Source organism: Ailuropoda melanoleuca, unplaced genomic scaffold (assembly GCF_002007445.2).
Source record: "Ailuropoda melanoleuca isolate Jingjing unplaced genomic scaffold, ASM200744v2 unplaced-scaffold72637, whole genome shotgun sequence".
In the NCBI taxonomy this organism is placed as follows: domain Eukaryota; kingdom Metazoa; phylum Chordata; class Mammalia; order Carnivora; family Ursidae; genus Ailuropoda; species Ailuropoda melanoleuca.
Genome location: NW_023247878.1, coordinates 1 through 3025, shown reverse-complemented (window position 1 = coordinate 3025; position 3025 = coordinate 1). Strand labels below are relative to the sequence as shown.

Here is a 3025-nt window from a genome sequence, read left to right as displayed (position 1 = left end):
CCCTGTGACAGCAGAGGCAGAGATGCGAGTGATGTGGTTGCAGCCAAGGGACACCAGGATCGCCAGCCACTGCCCAAATGAGGAAGGGGTGAGGGAAGACATGGGGAAGGGTCCCACCCAGAGTCTCGGAGGGAGCATGGCCCTGCTGACACCTTGATTCTGGACTTTGTCTCAGTCAGCATGGGCCGTATAACAAATAGACCGGGGGCTTAAACAATGAGTACAGTTTCGCACAGCTCCAAGAGGTTGGGAAGTGTGAGAGCAAGGTGCTGGCTGAGTGCGTTCCTCGTGAGAGCTCTCTTGGTTTGCAGACAGCTGCCATCAGGCTGGATCGTCACAAGGTGGAGAGGGAGATCATCTCTCCAGTGTCTATAAGGAAACCAATCCCATTCCTGAGGGCTCCACCCTCATGACACTATTACCTTCCAAAGGTCTCACCTCCAAATACCAGATGTGAAGTATGGAGGTGACTTTCCAAAGAGTCCCCTCTTCAACCGATTTTTTTCAACACACCCCTCTGCTAGCCAGTCCCAGGCATCTGGGACAAGTGGGCCAGCCACAGTCACCTGTGCAGAGCACATCAGGGTTAGCTAGAAGCTTCTCTGCCCGACAGCCTGGGTTTCAGTCTCATCTCTACCACTCATGTGTCACCTTGGAAAAGTCTCTTCACTGCCCGGGGCCTTGGTCTCTTCTACTGAAAAGCAAGGTCATTCACACACACATCCCACACGTACTTTCTGAGTATCATTTGCTAGTCCAGAATCTAAGAGCAGCAGAGAGATAGATAAAGTCTCTATCCTCATGGAACTCAACCAAGGAGACACAGAAAATAAACAAAGAAACACATAAACAAAGACCTGAGTTGTGATCATGAATGCTAAGAAAGGGGCCTGTTTGTTCCTGGCCATGATGGTGGAGAGAACATGGAGGCACAGGCCCAAAAGATGAGAACAAGCAGCAAGCGAGACCTCCAGTCAGGGGGCAGAGCTGCATGGCCAGGAAACCTTCTGCAGTCAAGGAGCCGGGCAGCTCCCTGGACAGAGCGAGGCCTAAGGGAGGGGTCAGTGTGGGAGCTGGATGTGAGAACTGGGGCAGGCGCCTGTGGGGTGGGCTTCTCTGAGCTCAGGTGTTCAAGTAAGGTCAACCTGTTGTAACAAAGAGACCCACTATGAGGCAAGGGCTTAAGGAAGATAATGTATCCAAGAGTCTATAGTGAGCATCCCATACAACTGCTCCATGCAGACATCCAGGGTCCTGCTTCCTTTCCTTCCTCTCTTTCCGTCCCTTAGGACAATGTCCTCCTCACCACAGTCAATGGCCTTCCCATGACTGGCTTGTGAGAAGGGAAGAGACAAACGAGGAGACTCGTGGTCTCTGTCCAGGCTCCTGAGGGGCTCACATCATTTCTACTCAATTCCATTGGCAAGGACTTGACCATATGGCCATTCCTAACTCCAAGGGAAGCTAGAAATGAAATTCTGGTCATGTGTCGCTACAAAAAGCGTGGATTTTGGAGGACGCCAAGCAGCCTTGGGCTAGCTGGATATAGTAATACGTCCCGCAAGGACGCGATGAGTACAGATTAAGTATGCGGCATTTAGTAAGTGCTCAATAAAAATTTGCACGGTCACTGAGGTCAGGGCTCCCAGGGGCCTTAGAAACCCTCTAGTCCAGTGTTCTCATGTCTTGGTGGCTGAAGAAACAGGTGCAGAAAGCAGAGGCATTTGCCCAGTTGCCCATTCTGTAAGGGCCGAAGTTGGCCCAGAATTCATGTCTGGGATCCTCAACCCCATCCTCTCACCTCTTATTTCAGATCACCTGATCCAGGCTCACCAGGAGCTGAGCAGAGAGTGGGGACCCAGGGGACCTTCTACGGGAGGCAGGGTTGGGGGACGGGCACCTAAGAAGGACCCTGTGCTCCAAAGCCAAGCCCCGGGCCCTGGCTGCCCCGCTTTGTGACCAGGTAGGTGTGGCTCCAATTTCCCAGATGGGAGGCAGGGCTGCTCTATGACAGAGGGCCACACCCAGCCCCCTGGGAGCAGCTGCCAGGTTGAGGTGGCAGCGGCAGGCGGCTGAGGAGGATGGCGTTCCCGGGCTGCTTCTTCCTCCTCCTCCTCACCAGCACCGTGGCCCAGGGGGAGTACGGCGTGGTCCACGTGGTGTCAGAGAACTGGAGCAAGGACTACTGCATCCTGTTCAGCTCCGACTATGTCACCCTACCCCGGGACCTGCACCATGCCCCACTCCTGCCCCTGCACGATGGCACCCTGGCACCCTGGTGCCCAGGCCGGGACCCCTCGCCCCGGGCCCAGCCCAGCTTCCCCCACCGGCGGCCCCTCCACCACACCACCGCCATGGTCATGTGGGGCAACTGCAGCTTCTATGCCAAGGGCTGGCTGGCTCAGGGCCAAGGTGCCCACGGGCTGCTCATCGTGAGCCGGGTCGGCGGCCAGCAGTGTTCGGACAGCTCCCCGGCCCCCCAGGACCCCCACCGGCCCCTGCCGGGCCTCACCATCCCTGTGGCCGTGCTCCGCTACACCGACATGCTCGACATCCTCAGCCACACGCGCGGCAGCGCCGCGGTCCGCGTGGCCCTGTACGCGCCCCCCGAGCCCATCTTCGACTACAACATGGTGGTCATCTTCGTCCTGGCCGTGGGCACCGTGGCGGCCGGCGGCTACTGGGCCGGCCTGACTGAGGCCGACCGGCTGCAGCGGCGCCGGGCCCGACGAGGAGGGGGGCCGGGCGGGCGCCCTCAGCGGGTCGCGGTGGCGGCCCCAGGGGCACAGGAGGAAGACGACGAGGACGTGCCGGTGGACTTCACGCCGGCCATGACGGGGGCCGTGGTCGCCATGTCCTGCGCCATCATGCTGCTGCTCTACTTCCTCTACGACTGCTTCGTCTACGTCATGATCGCCATCTTCGGCCTGGGCGCGGGCACCGGCCTCTACAGCTGCCTGGCGCCCCTGGTGCACTGCCTGCCCCTGCAGCCGTGGCCGTGGGCCGTGGCCGGCCGGCGGACCCG

The 3025-nt window shown here is 58.9% G+C and overlaps 1 protein-coding gene across 1 annotated transcript; it reads left to right on the top strand.

Annotated features, from left to right (window-relative positions):
- Window positions 1-2068: 2068 nt before the first annotated feature.
- Window positions 2069-2998, top strand: LOC117800570 (signal peptide peptidase-like 2C; the record flags this gene model as incomplete). Its single annotated transcript, XM_034653120.1, has 1 exon — window positions 2069-2998. A coding segment is annotated over exon 1 (917 nt), but the record flags the coding sequence as incomplete, so codon positions are not given.
- Window positions 2999-3025: the final 27 nt, after the last annotated feature.